Genomic DNA, 22,772 nt, shown 5'->3' with positions numbered 1-22,772 from the left:
TGGGTGCTCACCCAACACAAGGAGGCACTCAAACACACCAGGGTACAGTCCAGCACCTCAACAGGAGGAAGCCCCCATCCAAGTGTCCATCAAAACAAAATAGCAATGATTGCCTGAGTCAACCACCACAGACTGGACATCTGGAGCCCTATCTCCATGTCAGCTCATGAGTGGAGAGTGGATGGAGCAAGGCAGACATGAACCCAGCTGTGACACCCCTGCAGGTCCCCACTGCCAGACAGGGAAGTTGTGATGCATCTGGTCTGGCCCCAATGCATTCAAGGTGTGAGCTGGCTCTTATGTCCCAGTACATGCTTGGCCCTGGGGATCTCTCAGGGTGTCATGAACTGTTCAGACCCTCTCTCCCCAAAGAGCAGTGTGTCCTGTTCCTTTTGTCCCCAAGAGCTGCTCTCCATTCTCTTTTCCAGCTAGCTTGTGTGCTTGAGAAACACTGTGTTTCCCAGCAAATATGCAGGACCCACCCTGTTTGGTGGGCCTCTGAGCCACTCTGTTTAGCCTCTGGCTGCTTTCTATACTTTCTCCATTTTCCTGTGCCTGGCACCATGGGCAAGGGGGGCAATGCCAGGCACCCAGGGAGAGGGTTGGTTGGAGAGTTGGTGCAGCGGTGGAGTGCAGATGCCCAACTGCCAGCAGTTTCTATAGCTGCACAGAGATTTTGGCAATCCTTCTTGCACGGTTCTGACCTGAGGGGTTTTGGAGGTGTCTGCAACTGGGGATAACAAAGCCCTCTTGTCTGTACCAAAGGCACTTTGTGTGGAGTCTATGTATTGCTCTGATTTCATTTCCTGAGCATCCCTCATGGAGGGCATCCCAGAGGTACATGTCCCATTAAGTCACGAGTGAAGACTCATTGCAGTCCAAATAGAGCCCTGCAAATTTTTCCACTAGGTCCTGTTTCACAGCCAACTGGGAACATGTTTGCATCTTGAACCTTCATTCACTGCCTGGGATGGTTTTCACAAGAGTTTTTAGCCTGGAAATGGAGCTAGGGAACTCCTGCAAGTCTTGCTTGAGGGCTATGAGCTCTTCTGTGGCAGGGCAGAGAGCCCAGGTGTTGGAGCAGGCCTACAAGGCAATGTTTTACATATTCAATAATGTGTTATTCATAGAATCATAGAATCATAAAATAGTTTGGGTTGGAATGGACCTTTAAAGGTCATCTAGTCCAACTCCCCTGCAATGAGCAGGGACATCTTCAGCTAGATCAGGTTGCTCAGAGCCCTGTCCAACCTGACCTTGAATGTTTCCAGGGATGGGGCATCTGCCACTGCTCTGGGCAACCTGTTCCAGTGTTTCACCACCCTCGTAAAAAAATTTCTTCCTTCTATCTGGTCTGAATCTACCCTCTTTTAGTTTAAAACCATTACCCCTTGTCCTATTGCTACAGACCCTACTAAAACTTCTGTCCCCATCTTTCTTATAAGCTCCCTTTAAGTACTGAAAGGCTGCAGTAAGGTGTCCCCAGAGCCTTCTGTTCTCCAGGCTGAACAACCCCAACTCTCTCAGCCTTTCCTCACAGGAGAGGTGTTCCAGCCCTCTGATCGTTTTTTGTGGCCTCCTTTAGACCCACTCCAACAGGTCCGTTCTCCCACTGTAACTGCAGTGTGTTATTACCACAAGGACAGGATAGGCAGAGCAGAAATTGAACCCAGTTTCCCACCTTCCAGGTTAGCACTGCAGTCACTGGCTGCCTTTCTCCTATTTGATATCAGTTGATGGAAGAAGCCCTTGCTTCTCCCCTGGCTTATTTGGGCAGGCTCAGGGACTCAGAACGTCCTGCCTCTGTGTGTCGGGGCCCCATCAGGTGCTGTGCCTGGCAGAAAGAGCAGCACACACGGAGCTGGCTTGCAGGGGAGTGTGGCAGAGTGGAACAGAGTTCCTTCAAGTAGGGTGTTTTGCAGGGCTCCAGAGCCGTCCTCCCTTGCTGCTCTCTCAGCTCCTTGCACGGTGAGTTTCCCGGGAGCTCACAAGCCAGGTACTGACTCTGTGTCTGGGAGTTTTGCCTGAGAAAGGAGCTGAGGTGTTGGCCACAGTCATTAGTAAGTTATCAGAGAAGTTTAGCTGCAGTGACATCATCTCCTTCTTATGTTACTACAAGGAACTTAGATCCTATTATGGGATAGGAGGTAACTCAATCGAGCCTTTCAAGATAAACTCAGACAGGAAGAGAGACATGATTGCCTGAAGGCACCAATTAGACATTTCTGGTGAGATCAGCTCTGTTCAGCCGACACACATGCACGCTGGGGCCAGGGAAGACAGCAAGCACCTCACTCCCCCAGAAAGGGGTGGTCTCAGAGGGGGGTGGGCAACCAGCTCTTCCTCCCACTGCTGCCAGGTCAGTCCTCACTCCTTTGAGGGTCACAGGTCTCTCTCCAGACCATCCTTTCTTTATGCCTATATTCTGCTGTTGACAGATAAGATGCAGAGGAGCTCCCCAGTTTGGAGAGAGAACAGCCCAGCCCAGTACCACCCCATGCTGCATATGATCTTTCTTGGCAAGTTTTCTCCAACTTTACCAAGGGAAATAATAGCCCAATATATTGCAAAAAATACTGGGAGGCTGGATTTGAGTTTGAGGTCCCACTGTCCTGTTGTGACTGGGCTGTGGGCAGTTGAGGAACATCACAGAGTCTATACTGCAGACTGGTTACTGCACATAGTTTGTCTAAGGCATCCAGACAGCCAGCTATTATTGGCTCTACTGTGTGCGAGGAAGGAAGAACAGCAGCAAAAGTCAGGATATTTCCTGACAGCATGGCATTGTGCATTTTTATTGGTTTCCAGGCTGCAGCTCCTCCTGTAAATGCTCCACAGCCAGAAGGAACTGGAAAGATATGGGAAAAGTTGCTTCTGCCAGCCGTAGCCTCAGATTTGCACCACATCTGTTAGGAAACAGAGAGACTGTTTCTGGTTATCCACTTCTGCACACTTCTGCCAGTCATGTTACAGACAGCAGGATGCATGTGCTTACAGATGTCTAGGAAATGCACTTGTACATCCCTTGAAATGTTCTGGAAGCAGTTTTTGGAACAAGATAGTTCTTAGAAACTGCTGGGTCTGTAGCACGGGAAACCAAAGATCTCAGATTATAGCTCAACCTGTCAGAATTAATACAAAACCTATGACATGCTCGCTGCACTGGCACCTGCACATAGCCACCACCACCTGGACTTGCTGAATGGCTGCACTGATTGCACTGGGTTATCTTCTGCACACTGGGAAAGAGGAATCTCCCACTCTTGACCTTTTCTCATTAGAAAAGGACTTCCCTACCTGCTTGGTTCCTTCTAAGAATGTTTTTGATCCTAGCATCATCTCTGGACTGTTCCTGGCAAGAAGGCAGGCAATTCCTCCTCAAGCCTTTATCAAATATAGACAATGCTCAAAGCAATGAAGTGGTTCTTCAAAGGCATGCTGGGCTCTTAACCCTGCACCCACACGAAGCCTACCTCACACTGCCCTGCCCAAGGAAAGACTTCCCCTTCCCACCCCACACAGGTTCCTTTGGCTCCCCAGAGCTGCTACTGGCTACAAAAGCAGCAAAGGCACCAGCTGGTGGGGCTCAGACATAGTTGCATTTGGTGCTGACCTGCTCCTCTCACCATGGCTCAACACAGATGTGAACATCTGCTCAGATAACAAAGATGACATAGGCAATGCCTCAGACCAAAAGCCAAGGGACTTTTGATGTACTTCCCAGGCAGGTCCCTCTCTCCCCATCCCTGTAGTCCCCAAAACAGAAAATGGAGTAAAATCTGAGGTGATTCCAGGCACTTTTAGGACTTTTGACTAAGTGTCATGTTGAGGTCATATAAATGCCCCATAACTATCAGCAGTAGATGCAGATCTACAGCCAGAAGCTGAGACTTTCAGGCAGCTGGTGATTTTCTTATGCTGTTGTTCTTGAATGTCCCACTTAAAATCAGCTCCTTTTGCCTGCAACAGACAGGACAATGCTTTGCAGTGCCTTGCTTGAGCCTGTGAAGTCACTTGGAAATCTTGTCCGTGCAGAGATCTGGCGACCACTGTGTGTCATCCGCTCTCCAGACCTAGAGCACTCCTTGACAGCAGGCATGAGATGAAGTCCCACTTCTAAGCCGTGCAGCAGCTCCATGAAAAAAGGCATCTTCCTCTGTAAGCAACAAATGGGTTAATGCTTGCAAGGAAAACCAACTGAGTGATTTGGTGAAATAAAGATTAAAACATCTCCATGGAAGGTGAGGAGCCAGCCCCAGCCTGCGCTGTCCCATTTACCCACTAATAGGCCCAATTATCTTACATATAAATCATAACACAAAACACTTACAGAGCCAGAGTCACACACTGAAGAAAGGAGAGAACTGTTGGGTTGGTTTTTGTTTAGTATAATTGATATAATTACTAACAACTCTGTGCCAAGAACTTCAGCTTTTCTCCTTCCAGAAGAGAGCAGAGAGCTGTCTGAAAGCCATAGCAATTAGTAATCCCCACATGCACAGCTTTTATTAGAAAGAATGCACCTCTATTCCAGAAAGAGCCAGCAGCTCCCTGAGGAGCAATTAAACAACCCGAAGATCTTTTGGTACCAGGAACACAGCCATCACTTAGTCCATGTTCCCTGTTCCCTTGTCAATGCTGCAAAGGCACATAAGGAATCCTGCCCATCATGCTGTGTGTGAAATGCCTTCACCTGGATACTTCCTTGTTCCTAATTTTAACTTCACTAGCTCCAAGTAGGTGCATCTTGCTGTGCTGTGGTCCAAGCAGGCTGCTGTTTCTGCAGTTGCTCAGCCCCTTATCCAGCTCATTGCAACCAGCACAAAGTCTCCCTTTCACTCCACTGATGAATCTGGCTGGGGTCTGATTTTCACACTCTGGAGCAGATTAAGGCATCTGTTAACGTGGCTGGAGCTCACCAACACTCCCCAAGCATGCTGCTCTCCAGACAGTGTCTCATGGACAGTGGCCACACTCATCACAACACACCACGTTGCCACCAGGCAGCCCCTGCAGAGGTGAGGAAACAGAAGACTTGGGGTTCATTTGAGTCTTGCAGAGGTGACCTCTCATTGACAGCAGGGTATGGAGACATGGAGCAGAGCCTGGCTTGGAGCTGCAGCATGTCCAAAGCTAATGGCCATCCAGGAGTGTTAACAAACTCCTTAGATTAATCTCATTATTGCCCCTGTACTAACCGTAGGGATCCACAAAGACAAGAAGTTGTCCGAGTACCTCAAAAAATACACTAAGGACCCATGCTACCTCACTGGCACTTCTCTCACACCTATGGACCATGGATGTAAAAAAGTGCCTTTCCTGAGCATATGTTAAATAGCCATGGAGCAAATCCATCAACATTAATGGTTTTGCCAACACCTGGGGCACCATCACACTGAAGCCAAACTCCCCTGTGGTTCACGTCTGTGGCTTCACCCAGGAGTTCATGACCAAAGTGGGACATAAAGCTAGACCACCTCACTCGCTTGCCAGGAACCATGTCTGTCTGGACAGCTCAGTCTAGTGTACCAGCCCTTGGCTCTATTTTAGTGTCTCCATTTCTGAAAGCTTAATTTGGTTTTGAAAAATGATAACTATTCTCAGTGGATATTTTCATTGTCTGTTCTTTAATTAATTAAACTTGAAACAGAGCATTCACTTTAAAACAATTTTCAGTAAACATATAGGGATTTGGATGAAAGAATGTCTCTGAGAAAAGTAAACAGTACTTCTCTTTTTTTAAAAAAAAAAACACAATTATGATGCCAAAAACTAACAGAATTCTTATGCTGAAGAAGGAACAGAAAAATTAAGCAAAGATCAACATTTCCCACACAAGTTTAAATTTTGGTCAGAAAGTTCTTGTTTGTCCCAAAACATTTTGATGAAAATTTTCAAATAGAGTCTTTAATTGTACCCTGAGCTGCTGCAGGGTTTGCTTTTCTGCTCTCTATTCTTTGGATTCGTCTTCTCAGGAAGATGAATGATGCTATGCTCTGATTTATTTGTAGTCTTGGTGACAGGAGGTAAAATGAGGCAGAACTTGCAACATGTCTATCCTCTTCAAGAGGAAAATATACACTGTCTTGTGCCAGCTCTCTGAGCAAAGATGCAAATCCTATGGCAACTGAGCTGAGCTTTGGGTGTGATGTGCTTTTGTCATCAATCAATAAACAGAGCTAGCTGAAAAACTCTCAGCTGAACAGCCTTGCATCAGAAAATGCCACTTTGCAGCAATGCAAATGTATTGCAATTTAGAAAAATACATTGATGTGGCAAAATGGTAGTAATGAAATAGCTATTTAATCCACCTTGGGGTATCATTTGAGCTTACGTTTTGTCAAGACTTGTACACTGCATTTAAAGGACAGTTGTCTGAGAGAGATCTCAGGAAGGTTTGGCTGCACTTCTCGACCAGGTACAAATCTCTAGCTTTGTCCATCCAGTTTAGATCAGCCAGTGCAGGAAACACTTCTCTCTGTGGCATAGGAAAAGAACTGTTTCCCAGGATTATCTGAGAATTTCACCCAGGAAATACCACCCCTACCCCACTGCACCACAGCTTCCACCTGGCGTTTTCCCTGCTCTGTGCACATGATGGGGCATCGGGTCTCCTCCTGCAGACTAGAAGTTTATTGCTGGGTGCTAGGAAGTGTTTTGTGAACTAGGAAATGTTGTCTGTGCTCTTTGGACAAGGGTCTGGTGCTGAGTGGGGAACAGTGTCTGGGGGTTTGCTCTGGTATCCAACTTTCATCAAAAATATTACCTTATGCAGTCAAAACTACTAGTATCTATACCACATTCCTTTATGGAGGATTGTTGATTTGAGGGCTGGGCTGTGACAGTTCTGTTAACTTCCTTGTCTCATGCTTTGATAAGAGACAAAGTGCTTTCTCTTTGCAATTCAAATTCAGAGATCTTTCATTTAGATAGCTTGGAAAAACAAATTAAGCTCTGTTGGCCGTGGATGGAAATCAGAATTTGCTTTCTCCTTGGTATAATTGGTTCCTGGTGTTTCATCCAAATTTGAAGTGTTTTCCTCTAATATTTTGATTTTTAAATCTACAGATAACATATTGTATCCTGCTCACCACTGTTGAAATAAGAGATCTTTAAGAGAGATGATTCCCAAACCTAGTTTTTTAATTTTTTTTTTTTCATAATAAGCTTAATATTTTTTGGCTTTTCATTCTATTTTGGAACAAAAACAAGTCTTAAAAATTAAAGTTTCTCACCAAATTAAATCTCAAATTCAACCACCTTAAGGTTCCCATGATGATCTAAAAAAAAAAGCATTTGGCAAATCAAGGAGGAAGAAAGGCCTGAACATGTGTGATACAGAGAGCACAGGATTAATTCCTGCGCCATGACATATGGTCTGACTAGTTTGCTAGTGCTTTTGCAGGTAGCTCTGGCTGTTCGGATCAAACGCAGGACCCCAAGCAGGGCTGCCACATATTTCACATTTCCAGACAAATCCTTTTCTTCTGGAATGGGGCTTTGGCCACGCAGTTTGGCTGTTCTGCACATCCTGCAGCAGTGGGTCTAAGCAGGCTGTGGGGTAACCCAAATAGGGCTGTGCCTCTGCAGATCCGCTCAGGCAGATCCACAGCAAGCCCAGCCCCAGGGGATGCAGCTTTGAAGCTCATTTTTAAGGGGGGTGCCTGCAAGCCACAGCTGGCCATCTGGTGGGTCCATGTGAAAGGACTTTGCCCAATCACTTTGTTTAAGAAGCTGACATCAGTTGGCAGCACTAAATGGCCATCAAGAAGGGATCATCCTTGGCCGCAGTCAAACATCTCCAAGCACAGGCAGGAGGAGCCTTGCACCAAGACCTCCTTATGCTAATCACTATTTACAGCCTAATCCAATCTCCCTGGCCATCAATCCATCCCGCCTCGGCATCAAAACTCCCTTTGCATAACACTGCAGCACATAAAGCAATGCTAGATTTGTCTCTCACTTATCCCCACCCTGTTTCTTTCCCACTCAGACGCCTGGATGCAAACCTTATCTCTGTGGTGCCCGAGAAGAGCTTTGAGGGGCTGCTCTCCTTGCGTCACCTGTGGCTGGATGATAATGCTCTGACGGAGATCCCTGTCCAAGCTCTGAACCACCTGCCAGCACTGCAAGCCATGACCCTGGCTCTCAACCAGATTTGGCACATCCCCGATTATGCCTTCCAGAACCTCAGCAGCCTCGTGGTGCTGTAAGCCTTCTCAGCTTGTTATTGCCTCGCAGCCATGGCATCCTCCGGCTGGGACAAGGTGCTGACCATGTCTAGCAAATGAGGTCCGCCTCCCATGGGAAGACCTGGTGGCCACTCCCCAGGAGCAGCTTTTTGCTGCAGGGGTGGCAGGCAGAGGTTTTGTTCACAAGAGTCAAGGAATCCCCACCGTTTGATATAAAATGCTAAAATTGCGTCCTTTGATTTTTTTGCATATTTTCCCCACTTTTCACTGAAGAGCCAGAAAGCTCCCTGATATCATTCAAAAAATGCCCTGCATTTAAAAAAAAAAAATTTCAATATCTGGAAACAAAAAGCAGATTTTTTTTCCTGAAGATTAAAGCAATAAAAAGCTTCTCATTTCTATTTCCCCCTCCATCCCTGTGTTAAAACTACAGGAATTTCTATCAACATGAAAAAAAAAATTGCAACAACTTTCAGTCAGGAAAAAAAGCAATATTTTTTTCTTGGAAAACATGCCAAGAAAACTTTTTGACCAATATGATTTTGAACAAAAGGTCTAACCTCAACACCTTGTCCAAGCCTGTGTGTGCTTATTTGCATGACTGTGTTATATATGCAGATCAAATATTCTTTGCAGCAATCACAACCCCAGGGTGCATGTTGTTGTCCAGTTCACATCATAAACATTTTACTGACAATGTAGAGAACAGTGCTGCTCTCAGAAGATACCTGGGTCAGGAGGGAAACATTTAGTCCATGGGCAGTGAGACACACTAAAACACTCCGCAGCCTGTAATCAGAAAGCAAAAGTCTTTGGCAGTTGCATCAGAAGGTGCATCCTTTCTATCAACAGAGGCTTGTATATTATGTAGCTTTTAAATTGAAGTTTACATGTGCAAATTAGCTAGTCATTACATTTTTGGTGTTGATTAGCAAGTTCAGGTGTGATTGCCAACTACTTTAGAGCTCCTGTATCTGCATGAAATGCTACCTTTTAGTTTGGTAATATGTATTGATACAGGGTATTAAGTAACCTCAACATGTGGTGCCTTAGTGAAAGTTTAGCAATTATTTTGCTTTCAAAATTTAATGTGTTTACTGAAGCCATCTAGCACAGAAAGTGTTTGGACATAGCAGAGTCCAGAGTTTTATTAAGCACCAACTTCAGCTGTTTAGACAAAGCATAAAGGCTTATTTAGGAGAAATGCTAAAAGCAACTTGAGAAATGTCAAATAAGTAGTTTTCACCCACAATAGTGCTCATTCTGCAAGGCATCCCATGACCATCATAATGCAACCACTTCATTCAGCTTTAATAGCTAGCACGGCGGGTAAGCTGACATTTGGGGTTTTATTTCAGTCTCAAAAGCACGCTGCTTTCATTCTGGCTTATCCCATACTTTGGGTGAGAAGCAACTTCTTAATTAAACAGGCAAGCTCAAGAAATAAAAGTCATTGACCATTAGGTCACAAGGGAGAGAATAACTTCCCACCACAGACAACTGGAAGGGAACATATGTGTGATCCTGCCAGGCACTGTGGGACACGATGCTAAATTTTTGTGGGATCACAAGTGTTTGGCAGAACTGGCCCCATAAATCTCTCCCATGCTTCCATGCATACCCTCGTCAGCACACAGCCAGTGGAAAGTCACCCAGCGTCCTTCCTGCAACCCTACCAAGGATGTTTCCCTGCTTCAGACTCACCCACCAAGCTGAGAAGCAAACAATCCCAAAAGCCAGCTGAGCTAGGCAGTAAAGTTTTGGAGGAGACTTTCCCTGCCAGGATGCAGATGACACGTATGTGCATTCCTCTGCAAGTGTCTGAATTTGCACATAGAGGGAGAAGAGCTGGCTGCTACCATAAACATCAGGAAACTTCTAGCCTAAGAGGAATCAAAATGAGAACCTGGGGGAGGAGAGCCAAGGGCAAATGTGGAGGAGCACAGAAGAATCTCTCGTATACAGCCTGATTAATACTCATGGACACAGCTGACCACAGCTGAGGGCACGACCTTCCCAGGTGCAGAGATGTGCTTTTCCTCCTCCACACACCTTGGGCCTTTGGGAGAGATGAGGGTGATCATCCTGCACTGACACAAAGTACCAACATCAGAATATACAAGCCTCAGTCTGGAATAAGTTAAGGGGTTCAGTCTTTGCTAATAAATTACACCTCTGTTGAGGAATTCCCTGATCTTATTCCCATCTATTGCTGCTGCAGCAGGTTTCTAACTAGGGCTGCAGGGTGGTCAGTAAGCAGAGCCTCATGTAAATCACTCATCGTGAAATCTATGAGTCTTGGTAATTGGCACCATCCTTTCCCCAGCTTTGATAACAAGGACTTCATGTTGGCACTGTGCTGCTGATGGCAGAAGGGACATGGCTTATTTGATCAGGGTGGCTCATGGGAATAGATGTTACCTCCAAGTCAGATCTATTCAGGAATGTGTCTTAGCATCTACAAGCAGAAATAGTCCTGAATATTTTTCAGTTAATGATTTAGATGAAGCAAAGGTTTCTTTACAAAAAGCATCTTCTTTCTTGGGCATAAAGATTGTTCATTTAGAAGCGAGCATCTGAAACCCCCATGCTGCTGTGCTGACAGTCTGATAAAGTGCATGACAGCAGTTCTTATTAGTGTCCCTCATCTCTGTTGGCTGAAATCAGCAGAAAGCCAACTCTTGAACCAGGAGTTGCAGCACCTCTTTCAGCCCCTGTCCCCAGAGGGGTCCACTAGTCCTGCAGTAAAATCTCACATGGACTAATTTGGGACCATAGCCAGGAATTCCCCCAGTGCTGCAAATGTGCCCTTGCTGCCACATCTCTGCAATGGGCTACAGTTCCCCTCTTTCCTGGTGTGACCAAAGGAGCTGTGAGCACCCTCAGCAGAGATGCTAGGATGTGGTTGGGACACAGAGTCGGAGTGACCTCTCCTAAACAGGCCAAGCAGTAGAGAGGTTTGTTCTGCAGCCCTGTAATGATGGACCTGGCTAGAGAAAGTCTTTGGGTAGTTGTACTTTCATCACATGGCAGGGAATCCCTTAAGTTAGAGCAAATTAAGTCAAAACCCAGATCGTTCTCTGTTTGGGTCCACAGGGAGCCTTAGCTGCTGGAAACCCCACAGACTCCTGTGTTCAGACATTCCTGCAATGCTGAACATCCCACTGTCAAAAGGACTCAGCATATGCTGCCTCACATGCAGTGATGTTTGGGCCAGAGAGTTAACTTGGCCCCATAATGCAAAAAAAAATGGTCCATTCTTCTTATCTGGCCCTGCCCCTTGTCTACCTGCACACAAGTCCTTCGAAAACAAGGATTCTGGGAAAGTTGTTTTCATGCTGCTACCAGTTAGTTTTGCTTAATGCCCTCTAATTCTTGCACTCTATCTCCTCTGTGCCATCTCTGTATTCGTTACTGTCTGTCATACCCTTCCCTCATTGTGGGTTTTCCAGTCCCCATCCAGTTAGCTGTTTTGCAATCAGAATTTAGTCTACATATCACACTTGTTTGTTCCTCCACACCTTTGAGATGGAGAGACCTGAACCGCCTGCTGTAGCAAAGACAAAAATTAATGCCAGTTTATACAATGGCATAATGCCGTTCTGTAGCCCATTTTCTCTTTTCTAGTCATCTCTATCACTTAAATTGCTTTTTTGACAGCTGCTAAACAAGAAGACCTCCTTCCTGTAGATATTTAAAAGCCTGTTACTGCATATGCTCATGTACTACTAGCTTCCCCCCACCTCTGCAGCATTCATGCAACCTGAATTTCAGCTGATGTTTTAGTCGAGGACAAGCCACTTACCTGCAAGTGCTTCCCTCCTAGGTCACCCAGCAAGACCTTCCAGCTGAATGTGTTGAGATCTGAAGACTGTAAATGAAGGATATTTAGTAGAATTTCTCTTTTTTACAATTTTTATCTTGTAAGGACATGATGCAGCTCTCTCTCTAACAGCATGGCTTAGTGACTAGGGGAGAAAACTAGTTTCCAAGGCTCCTCGGTTCCCTTCCCCATTTTGGTCCTTGTTCTGATGTTACTCTGGCCAAAACTTTCAAAAGGGCCCACTGATTTTCAGTGACCTCCCTGCCTGGGAGCAAACGTCAAACACCTCATCCCTGCTTTCCAGGGGAGCTGAGCGCCAGTAGTTTCAGCTGACATCTGTGGGACTTGGAGCTCCCCAGCACGCCAAATGCCAGTCTGTTAGATCAGTGTCAGGATGAACCTGTGCATCTCTACCTTCACCTGTACAAGGGAGTTAGCAAGTCCCTCTCTGAGAAGTTCTTGGTAACCTCAGTGTTGGTGGGGAGTGCCAGGCATGTGCAATTCATTATTACTAAGAACAATATTGCCTGGAACATCTGGGTCCCATTCATCGGCCTTTTAATTTGCAGAAGTGCCTTGTGCCTTTTGCCTCTGAGGACTGAGCATGCTGCATTGGCAAAAGTGAGTTTCCCTCTTCGGCACTTGAGGAAGAAGCAAATAGCACTCCAATGCACCCCGGACAATGTCACTCCTGATCAAGCTTTATTCTTCACCAGACAAGTCTCATGCTGGTCCTTCACTGGCAGAAATAATCCATGGGAATTTGTACCATTTATGATTTAGGTTTCTCTACTTATCCATGGCCAAATTGAGGAAAAGGACAATTTTGCCACAATAGAGCTAGAAATGCATCATGGCAATGGCTGGTCCAGTGGGAGAATTCATATCATGTCAGATTTGAACTTATTTCAAATCATCTAATGCAAATAACTGATGGAAAATGTTTGCATTTGTCCTTTTTGAGAAGAAAAAGTGAAGTCATTAGAAATGAAAGCGATGGAGAATCCACCACTTCTCTTTGTAGTTTGTTCCAGTGGTTAATCATCCTTAGTGTTAACAAAAAAAAAGCTCATATTTCCTATTTGAATTTTCTTTGGCTTTGACTTCAGACATTTGTTCTTATTATTCTTTTCTCCATTAAATCACAGAACCATTTTAGTACCCATTTTCTAACCAGGAAGAATCCTATACATTACACTGCACTCATCCCCTTGATCTTATTTTTAATAAGCTAAATGGATTGAGTTCTCTAAGTCTCCATCCTAGTTTTTTCCAGCCCTTAGATCATTTTTATTGCTCTTCTCTGCACCCGTTCCAAATTATCAACATCCAGTTAACAATGTGGGCACAAGAAATACATTTAGTCTTCCAGAGCCAGTTTCACCAGTGCGTGATGCAGATGTAATATAGTTTCCCTTTCCTTAGAGTCTACTCACTTGTTCATCTGGACAAGCACCTTTATTGAACCAGCGTTTAGCACATTAACTCAACCTGCTTTCCCTTATGTGTAAGACAAATGATGGAGGTGCCCTGTCCCCTTGGAGGCAGCATTTCCAGACTTGGACTTCGCAGTGCTAATGCCTGTGTTGGACTGTCTGTCATTCCAGTACAAGACTGTTCTCCAGGATCTTTTAATCCACTGGAAAAATATACAGAAAAGGGAGTGAAATGAAAATTGAACAAATTCTACTAGGAGTGCTGTAGGGATGATTTGGAAAAATCTCATTTATGCCCAATTTGTGATAAGAAATTGTTGGCAAGGACAGAAAATCTTCCTTCTAGAAATTGTTGTGCTTTTTTTTTTTTTTTTGTGAGGCACAAACGAATCTTGTAGGATTGTGGTTTTTTTTCTGGTGTGCTTCTAAAGTCTCATCACCTGAGATGCCAGCCAAGATAAAGTGTCTCTCCCTAGCCTGTCTCGGGGATTGTGGCCATTTGGTACTCTGCAGCCACTGGAATTTATGCTGCCTTTCAGCAAGTAGCTAGCCTGTCTCATGACATGTGGTAGCACTTGCACTGCTGCAGGAGCACGTGGGGCAAATTGTCTGCCATCCTGCCAGAGGTCGGTTGTGAAAATTGCTTTTGCAAAGAGACCACTGTTTTCTAATGGAGGTGCATAACTGAAAAACAGTCTCCATGCCAACCCACAAAAAAGCAATAACTGTCCTGCTCCTTCCTGGGCAAAGCTACTCTCATGGATGATTGCCCAAAACCAGCCTTATTCCACGGTACTGACCTGCAAAGGGGGATACACAGATCTCAAATCTCATTGATCTTACTGAGGACAGTGGTGGATACTAGCTCCAATAGCAAGGGCTTAAAGAATTCTCATGGGTTTGCATCACAAGAGGATTGTTTATAGCCTAGAACCAAGTATCTTGAGCCGCTATCAAACCAGCTGTAATTTACAGGGAAGAATATAACATCATGTGGGCTGAGCTCAAATTGACAAACACTGCCTCCAGTGTTGCAATTCCACTTGTTAAAATTTGTTTACCTGGGGAGAAAAAAAAAGCAAGATAGAAGAAAGGAACGCCTTTTCAAGTGTTTACCTTTCCAGCTCTCTTGTTTCTATTATTGCTGCATGGTTGGATAACAACTCTAGAGTTCGGCTTGGACAGCAAATTCTTTTATACCTCTTTTTTTTGGTTGCTCATAATTTTGTCACCAAGAACATCCTTCTGATGATTTTCATTGCTCTGCCTCCAAACAAAGCACTTTAGAGCCAAATATAAACAGAGCAGGTGATTGCTTTTCTGTTCCTTCTCCGTGCTTGAGTGACAGTAGTCAGCTGCTCAGCATGTCTGAGCTTAGACAAGGAGTCCTGTTGTACCACCCCAATAAATCTCCAAGGAGCTCACATCTTCCCCAGCACTCAGTGGTTCCTTTCTCTCCATACTGTCCCCTTGCAGGAGACAGAGCTATGGGGCAAGGGGTTCCTGTGGTACCTTTTGCTGCAACTGCAGAGCAACTCCAGATCCAAACCCTTGATTTGCCAAATGCAGTATCCAGTGCTCAAAGGGACCCAAAGTTGTTGACACCATCTTGCACTGGAAGTGCCAAGTGAAGTAAGAGCAATATGATCTGAAGCTATCCCATAACATTTGATAGAGGAAACCACCTGGACTTGAACTTCTTTTCTTGTGACGAAGAGAAATTTCTCCTGTGAGATTCTGGTCTTGATCTCAGCTTCTTTTCTCCCCTAAGAGTCACAATCAAACCAAGTTTTCTTGCAGCCAGCGTCCTTTTCTTTTTTCCCATTTGCTCAAAGGAGCAAACATATTTTATCACACATCTTTCCCCTCCCTCTGGAATGTTTGTATGTTGTCATCCCAATGACAAACATCCATCTTGGGCTGGTTTCTGTTTTGCAAGCCCCTACCAAACTGCCCTAGAGCCTGGCTGTTCCTCCACTCCCAGCTCCCTCCTGTTTTACCCTAGAATATTTGGCAGTGGGAGCTGCCTGTGCTCAGCCAAACAGCTCACACTTGAATCCAGGTGGAGTGGGAGATTTTTCAAGCCAAGACAGATTTAGATCAAGCAGCAAATAATGCAAAAGTCATTGATCCACTTGCCAATGTGGAGTCTCCCCGAGGCTCTTGGAAGGAGGCAGCAGTGTTGGACAAAGGCTGGTGTGTCCCTGAGCATGGGCACAGGAGAAAAGGACCCCAAAGGCAAGTGGTGTGGCAGCAAATTAACCACATGGCACTCTGTTTTAAAGGAGAACCTGGACTGTAAAATGAACTGATGAGGAAACCTACCCTGACAGAGAGCAAAGAGGGTATCCTGCCACAGAGGACTTTACCTCCTTGGTGGGCATTTCTCCGCACAGACCATCCCAGTGCAAGCATGGACATCACTAATGTGCTTAACCACGGGCTGGTAGAAGTGCAGGCTGGCAGCAGTAGGTCTGTTTTCCAGCAGACTTTCCTCAGGCTGCTCCAAGGTGTCTCTATATAGACTTCAAGGTGCCCTTGAGTGGGATTTCAGAGGGAGAAGCACGATGAGCCATGTGGCTCCCACCAGCTCTAAAGGAAGCCAGATGGCAAAAACACTCAGGTGTGCACACACACACACAGAGTCTCTGGCTATCGGAGAAGAAGAATCCAGGAATTAATGTTTTGGGTTTGCTAAAAAACTGAGACATGGGAGTAAGGGGCCCATGGAAACAGAGAACCCAGCAGATGGACTCCAGAGGAACTCATCACCTATGGAGCTTCCAAGGCAAAAATACCCCAGGTGGCTTTGCAAGCCAGGTGGCCCCCAACACATGGCTCTCCAGCACCAGCATTAAGGCTGGGAGATCCAGAGCCCTTAAGCACTAGATGTTCGTGGCATGTAGCACCAGGATGAAGGGTCACAGGGAAAAAAATGCTGCCTTAGTGTAGAGAATGTGCATCAGCCTGTCGCATGGCCCCTACACTTCAGCCAGACACTCTGAAGCATTAAACTCAAGACAACTTTCATTGCAATCAAACTGGAGCTAATCCAGGAACTGGCAGCACTTTCATTTTTTTGCAAGCAAAGATAATAAACTGTGACTAACAGGATGATTTTGAACTCAAAGCCTTCTTGCTGCTACTAAGGCTCTGAGGAGTCCAAATATGACTGTGCCCTTAGCACCTAGTACCCATGAATGACTGTTGAAGCCACATGGCACTTTGTCAGGTTGGGCCCAATGTAAGGTGAGATCTAGGTTGTTTCTTGAAGTTTCTTGCTTAAGCGTGTTCATCCAAAGTCATGCAGCAACTGTGAAAGTGGAGGTCTCAGGGAAACTCCTACATCAGCCTGGATTTCCTGGGAGAAATGGGAGCTCTGTAGCTGCTCTGCAAGCACTATTGCACCTAGCATATGTCTCATGTGGCAAGAGAGGACTTTATAACACCCCTCATCATCCCAGCCCAGGCTGCGCTCAGCTTGCAGGATGCCCTTTGGGCCATCACTCAGACTGGCAGGAAAAGGTCAGCTTGCACCTGCACTGACCATCTCTGTTTTGTCCACAGGCACCTGCACAACAACCGGATCCAAAGCCTGGGAGCCAATGGCTTTGATGGACTGCACAGCTTGGAAACCCTGTAAGTCACCTGTTTTCTTCTGTGTCCTAAAGAGCTCATGTGTGTGTTCATCTCTTCCAGCACAGCCTGCAGGAAAGGGCTGGTGTCTCTGGGTCAGCCCCACTGCACATTCACTCATCACCATGCTCTGAGGGCAGCAGCAGGGCTGGCTCCAGGCACAAGTCCAGCAAGTAGATGCCCAGGGCATGATGCTTCCTGGGGTGGTGGCAGACTGGACTTTCTTTCTGAGTCTGTGCAAGCTGGTTTGGCTGTGCTGCTGCTGCAGAGGGGTCTGTGCATGTGGGTAGAGTGGCTGGGAGGGAGCTCTAAGGCCGTGGACACAAGTCTAGTTCTGGTGCAATCCAGAGAGCTTGCATGCATGCTCTGCTCAGAGACTGTCCCCACCTCCTCACCACATGCATGTGGTCCCAAAGCCTCCTAGCCACCTGACTCCACCAAAATGAAGGCCTGGCTTGAGTTCAAGGCTGGTAAAATCCTCCAGGATCTGTGGAATATCTCTCTTCGAGGTGGCCTCATATCACCTGGCATCACCCTTAGCCAGGTGACTTAGTCTTGTACCATGTCCTTGGCATGGCTGGGTAGGCAATCTGACAGGAGACCTCAGGGGAAGATGGGAAGCAGGAATTAACTCTCCTCCAGGACACACATTCATTAGCAGCAGATGGGTCACCCTGAACTCAGAGAGACTTAAATTTGACAGCTTTGCCTTGCACACACCGCACCTTTGACGACAGTGTGAAATTGCTTGGGTCTCATGCCGTGCATTGGCCTAGGAGGAAACATAAACAAGCAAGCAAATGAATAAAATATCTGAAAGAGTGGAAGAGGTGCCTGTTGCCTTCAGTTGTGCAGAAACAAGTCCCTCCATGCAGACCTTGGGGTCAGAGTCAGGCCCTCACTCCTTGCCAGGAAGAAATAGGGGGTCTGGGTCATGGCAAAAAGAGGTGACACTTCCCACCATTCAAGTGCCACTCAAGGAGACAAGGCCCTTCTGTGCCCAGCATGGTGCCAGCAGCAGCGATTGGGTGAGAGTGGAAGCAGCAGGCAAGCCCTTGGTCCCTAGACACACTCCTCACAGGCAGGACAATGACACACATTGTCTTTTACTTTCAGACTGGCACATCCTGGGGCCACCCAGAAGGGCTCAGCTGGGGAGAGGTTGAACCATGCCAGGGATGATGCAGGAAGGGAGGCTGCTGGATGGTCTCCTCTGGTGACCCATGGGTCTCCCCCATCATTGTGCCAGCTTGGCTTTCTCCCCAGTCATTTCTGGTGGGTGCAGGCAAATACGTGAGGGCAGAGTTGTGGCATCCAGGCAGCACAAAGGCAGGCAAGTTGCAGGAAGGAGTGGAGGACTTGCTGATGGAAGAAAACCCTGTTTGGTCTATAACCCAGGCAGACCATGCAGCAACATCACAGCCTACATCAGGGCAACCTTATTCTGTAGCCAAGGTGGTTAAAGTCACCCTGCTGCCCTTCCCAAGCAGGATGGAGCTGCAGAGAAGAAGCTGACCCCTTATTTACTGTGGGAAAGACTAAAGGGCTTCTATTGCCCTGGGAGATAATTCAGTTTCCACCGTCACTTGTGCTGAAAGCTCATTTTCCCTCTCTTCCCCTCTGCTCCTGCTCTAGCACTTTCTTTGTCTTTTGTTACCCATCTGAAATGCCATGCAGCATTCAGGGGAGCTCAGCGTCTCCCTCTCTTGCTCTCAAACCCGGCAGGGACAGGACTGCATAGCACCGTGGGGATCAGGCTCTCTGCAGGACTGTAGCAGTGGAAGTCCTGTCCCTGCTGACCAGGCAGCCCTGGGAGTACTTGACCTCCAGGGATTGTCCCCTTGGAGCAGGGCTCTGCCTGACTACTGCCTATGTCCAGTCTCTGATGGCCCGGACTTGTGTATGTGAGTATCCCCCATCCTCCACAAGCTGCCTGCAGCTGCAAGGACAGTGCTGTGGGTGAGATCTCCAGACTATCCTCCACATCTGATCACACTGAAGGAGTGTCCTCAAGAGAGAGTGAGCTGGTTTTTGCTCCTCTTGTCCTGAGCATCTAATTCTCACCTCCAGGCCAGCAAGTATTTCAAGTCACTGATCTTTGAGGAATGCATTGTTCCTCAAGTGGAGCCACCCCCCTCGTGTTAATCTCCAGCACTCATCTGCCCTGCTGACCAAAGCTGGCCAAGCTTTGTGGCAAAAAACAGCCAAGCATTTGGCTGCAACAGCCCAGCCAAACTGCTAGACCTGCATCTACCTACCACTTCTCAGCTCCTGTGCATATGGAGACTGCTACAGTCTCCACACATACCCTTTAACTCAAATTATGATTACATTCTGTTGACAGCACTTAACACATTTTCTTGGCTTGTGAAGACCAAACTGTGCTCTCAGTTACCCCGTGGGCGTTACCTCCTGGAAGGCAGCAGGATGGTAAGAGTTCGTGAAGACAGAAACTTCTCCAGGGTTCCTAAAATAAGGATTTGTGGCCAGATGCTGGTTATAAGCCAGGCACAATAGCTGAAGAACTGTAGAAGTTGAGTGGAAAAAAATTGTTTCAGGTTTTCAGAAAAGCCTAGGAAGTTTTAGGTGCAGAAACCTCTGTTCCCCTAAGGGAAATGTTCCTTCTCATATTCAGCTAGACAGGGAAACTTCTATTTTTATCCAATGCAGCCAAAACTTTAAGAGAACAGCACCCACTGCTCCATGCAGGTCTCAGCTGTGCAAGCTGCGTATGCACAACCACACCAGACACCTACCCCATGTCCTATCATTTCTGCCAAAACAGATCACAGTGGAGCATCTCTGTTCTTGGTGAGGGCTTGGCCCTGATATTTTAGGAGGGCAGAAAATCTAGAAAGAAGTAAAGTGAAGCCAGATGAATGACTTCATGTTTCCCCTGCATTGACCTGCAGCTGCTGTGCAGAAGTCAGCTCTGCCAGGTACAGAGCAAGAGTAGCTCTGTGTTTTCCATGCTGATGAGGGGACAGGTAGATGTACAACACCCGCCAGGTCTCAACCAGTCAAACACCAGCACGTAGCTGGAGAAAGCAGCTCCAAGAGAATTTTCTCTGTCAGGGCAAGATCTGGCTGTTCACCAGCCCTCACAGCCTCCTCTTCCTGGGAAGGAAACCTGGGCAGGCAAGCTGGAAGCAAGTCAGAGCCACTCTGGCCAGATTCCCAATAGGGTTTTGAAATAGTCTTGAAACCTAGTGAGATTCCTTCACCAGTTCTCATAAGTCTGAGAGATGACACAGAGCAACCCTGCAGGGCTGTGGGAAGAAACCCCAAGCATGGCTGAGCCATGAAACCGGGTATTAGATGGTCAAAGTGGGTGATACTTGGCATTTTTTAGCCCTCTCCCAAAGACACGGAGTAAATAAGAATGTAAATGTCCTTATGTGACACATCCTTCCTGTAGCACCTTTGGGTAATGGAGTGGATCCTTTAAATAAGTTGTAAGCTCAGGGAGTGCCTGTAGGACATGCAGAGCAGAGCCACCTAGGCACAGAGACTTTCAATACCAAGGAAAGGGCAACCATAACCCATAGGCATCCCCAGAGGGGAAGACCTGTGGCCAAGGGGAGCATTTGGACCACAGCAAATGGCCTGGTGCAGTGGGGTGGGGGAATCTGGACAGGGCTTTGGGTGAGGAGTGGGGCAGTGAAACAAAGGAGAAAAGAAAAGTTGAGGGGAAGCACCATCTCTTGCAAGAAGTAGGAGCAAGGCATGCCAAAAGCTGAGACTCCAGCCACACTGCCTTTCACATCCCTTTGCTGTTCCTGCTTTGCCTTGTAAAAACTGCCCTGTAGTATATTGCTCTTTAGGCCATTTAATGTGTGCTGTAAGACATTGGGCAGCATAACCAGCCTCCTGCCATTTGGATGGAAGGATATTAACTTTTACATGTCCTGATTATGTTGTACTTAATTTCTCAATCTTTAACAATGCAGGGAGAAGGGGAGGGGGATTAGGTTATACCTGTTCTGTAGCATAAGCCTGGTAGTAGGGATGTTTATGGAAAAGTTGATGTAAAGAGAAGTCAACTGCAGCCAGGAGCATTGCTGCAATGACAGAGATTGATTCTCGGAAACATTCAGACCTTGTACTTGGGGCTGTGGGCACGGCACTAGGGGAGACAGAGCTGTGTTTTCAGAGGAGCAACAAGGAAAAAATGCCATCCAAAGGCTTGCATGGTGCTAATATAGGAGCCAAGTTCCCCACTACTGTATGAGGACAGTATTTCTCATAGGGGGATCCCTGTGACATGAATTTCCACAGTGATGCTGGTCTTGTGTCCAGGTTTCCTCTTTACCTCCTTTGCCTGGAAAGCTGACCAGTATCCTAAGGTCCTTGAGCTTCGCAGTCAGTCTGAATGCAATCTAAAGGCTGATGAATAATTGCCTAATGCCTTGTAGTGCTTGACTTTGATCTCATTAAGTAGGCTGAACTTAGCCCTCTGCTTCCTTGGAATATAAATGTTTCCTGGATCAGACTTGACGGGAAAGGTAAACACATGAAGTCTCTCCACACGGCCAAGCCCCAGGTCACTGCTCTCTGCAGGGTGAAGGGATGGAAGGGGTAGGTGACCTGAAACTATGCAGGCAAATATATGTACAGAGAAGTGTGTGGGTGTGAGTGCGTGTAGAGCACTTCACAGATAGCCATGGGAAGGGCATCTAACCATGGAAGCTGAATTTCAGAGCTGGCCCCCAAGTTCTAGCTCTAAACATTAGCACATAAACCATCATTTAGCATTTCCCACCTTGACTGCTGTTAGGGAACCGTCAGCCTTGCCAGTGTCCCCACGGCAAAGCAGGGCAGACCCCAGACAGCAAGCGGAGAGTGCAGCTGAAGGGGTGGAGAAGTTCCTGCAGGGATCTTCCCATGTTTTCCACCAAAACAGTAAGAACTCACTGAAAACATCCTTAGGCTGGGAGCTCCGCTTTGAAGAAAAGGAGAAAGTGTTTTTTCTCCCATCAGGACTGTTTTGCCCAAGCAGGGAGAGGAGGTATTGTGGCCCTGAGTGCCGACTGCCACACACGTGGTGAGGAAACCCACCAAGGCAAGTCCCTGGGGCTTCTGATAGGGGTTAGGAAGGTGACAGCAGCGGCTCCGGCAGGTCTGCACTCTCAAGGGGCTCTCGGGTGTGGATGGGCTGGCAGTGCTGAGCAGCACCCTGGTGTGGGTACATGCAGGGTCCCCCATGTATCCATGGTACAAAAGCTACCACGTATCCCCCAACATGTGCTCAGGGCTCGATTTTGAGCTGCTGAAGCAAAGGGAGAGATGCAAAACTAAGAGCTATGGCTCTCCCAGTGGTCCTGTCCATAGACATGGCCGAGTCCCCTACATACATGGAACATGGGCTGAACTGAAAACAGGGACCAGGGTGCCTCCCTACCCTGGCACATGCAACCAGACAGAACCTTGATGTTGGCAGAGAGCAAAAACATATCTCCCCACACCAGAGCAGGGCTAAGGTGGCTCCCAGGGCAGAGGCAGGGATGGGAAATGAACAACTGCTCCCCAGGACCAGCCCCCAGTGCTGAAGGCCTCCAGGCTACAGCCAAAATAACAATGATCTGCCCAAAAAGTGCTGCTCCTCTGATTGTTCAGGCATCTCTGGCACATCTCTGACGCGGACGTGATGGGGAAGCAGTTCAGAGAGGCCCCACAGCCCTCGCC

The 22,772-nt window shown here is 46.9% G+C and overlaps 1 protein-coding gene across 1 annotated transcript in view; it reads left to right on the top strand.

Annotated features, from left to right (window-relative positions):
• Window positions 1-22,772, top strand: part of LGR6 (leucine rich repeat containing G protein-coupled receptor 6) — a 150,541-nt gene that overhangs the window by 92,829 nt on the left and 34,940 nt on the right. The window contains exons 5-6 of the mRNA XM_069771827.1: window positions 7,994-8,209; window positions 17,019-17,090. Coding sequence (XP_069627928.1) covers window positions 7,994-8,209; window positions 17,019-17,090 — 288 coding nt within the window. The remainder of the gene's footprint in view (window positions 1-7,993; window positions 8,210-17,018; window positions 17,091-22,772) is intronic.

This window comes from Haliaeetus albicilla, chromosome 26 (genome assembly GCF_947461875.1).
Source record: "Haliaeetus albicilla chromosome 26, bHalAlb1.1, whole genome shotgun sequence".
Taxonomy (NCBI): Eukaryota; Metazoa; Chordata; class Aves; order Accipitriformes; family Accipitridae; genus Haliaeetus; species Haliaeetus albicilla.
Note: the sequence above shows the minus strand (reverse complement) of the source record. Positions and strands in the feature narration are given on the sequence as shown.